Source organism: Sinocyclocheilus grahami, unplaced genomic scaffold (genome assembly GCF_001515645.1).
Source record: "Sinocyclocheilus grahami isolate Dianchi unplaced genomic scaffold, SAMN03320097.WGS_v1.1 scaffold802.1, whole genome shotgun sequence".
Taxonomy (NCBI): Eukaryota; Metazoa; Chordata; class Actinopteri; order Cypriniformes; family Cyprinidae; genus Sinocyclocheilus; species Sinocyclocheilus grahami.
In genome coordinates, this window is record NW_015505981.1 from 323,706 (window position 1) to 324,605 (window position 900).

The 900-nt window shown below is 34.2% G+C and overlaps 1 protein-coding gene across 1 annotated transcript in view; it reads left to right on the forward strand.

Moving 5' to 3' along the window:
* vps25 (vacuolar protein sorting 25 homolog) overlaps positions 1-891 on the forward strand; it is a 3,707-nt gene extending 2,816 nt beyond the window's left edge. The window contains exons 5-6 of the mRNA XM_016246586.1: positions 604-679; positions 822-891. Of these exons, the coding sequence (XP_016102072.1) occupies positions 604-679; positions 822-835 (90 nt within the window). The 3' untranslated portion in view covers positions 836-891. The remainder of the gene's footprint in view (positions 1-603; positions 680-821) is intronic.
* Positions 892-900: the final 9 nt, after the last annotated feature.

Below are 900 nucleotides of genomic sequence, written 5' to 3' on the forward strand. Positions count from 1 at the left end.
GCGCATTATGCTAATATTTCCACATAGTGAGGTAGATATGTGGGGGCGTGTTAGAACGAGCCGTTTTAGGAGGGCGTGGCAGAGTCTTAACTTTGATAAAGAATATAAACTCCAAAGAGAAAGGAAAACTTGAAATCGCATCATATGACCCCTTTAAAATGTAATTTATTCCTGTGATCAAAGCTGTATTTTCAGCATCATTACTCCAGTCTTCAGTGTCACATGATCTTCAGAAATCATTCTAATATGCTGATTTGAGTTTTAAGAAACATTTCTTATGATAATCAATGATGAAAACAGTTGTGCTGCTTCATGTTTTTGTGGAAACTGTGATACTTTTTTTGAACTTATCTTTCAAGTTTTCTTGTCGTAAATAAACTTATGGAAATCATCTATTATGTTATAATTGTCTTTACTGTCACTTTTGATCAATTTAATCCAGCCTTGATGGAAAAGTATTAATTTCTTTAAAAAAAAAAAAAATCTTACTGATGCACTTATATCATGGAAAATCATCGTTGAAAATATGCTAGTGAGCACTGAGCAGTAAGGTCAAGTTGTTAATTTAAATACAATGACTTTTTCTCCCATTGTTGCATGTAGGTTTCCAAAAATGGCATGGTCAACTCCGTGTTTACACTTTATGAACTCTCTAATGGAGATGACACAGAAAAAGAAGGTATAAAAGTGTTTCATATTTCTGTTGTACATTGCAATACATCAGCAAAATAGTAACGCATATCTATAGAACTTATCTTGTTGCTGTGAAAGGATTAGTTCACCCAAAACTGAAAACTTGCTGATAATTTAATCAACCTCAGGACATCCAAGATGAAAATCAGTCACTTGCCCAGAATGCTCACCAGTGGATGCTCTGCAGTGAATGGGTGCCGTCAGAAT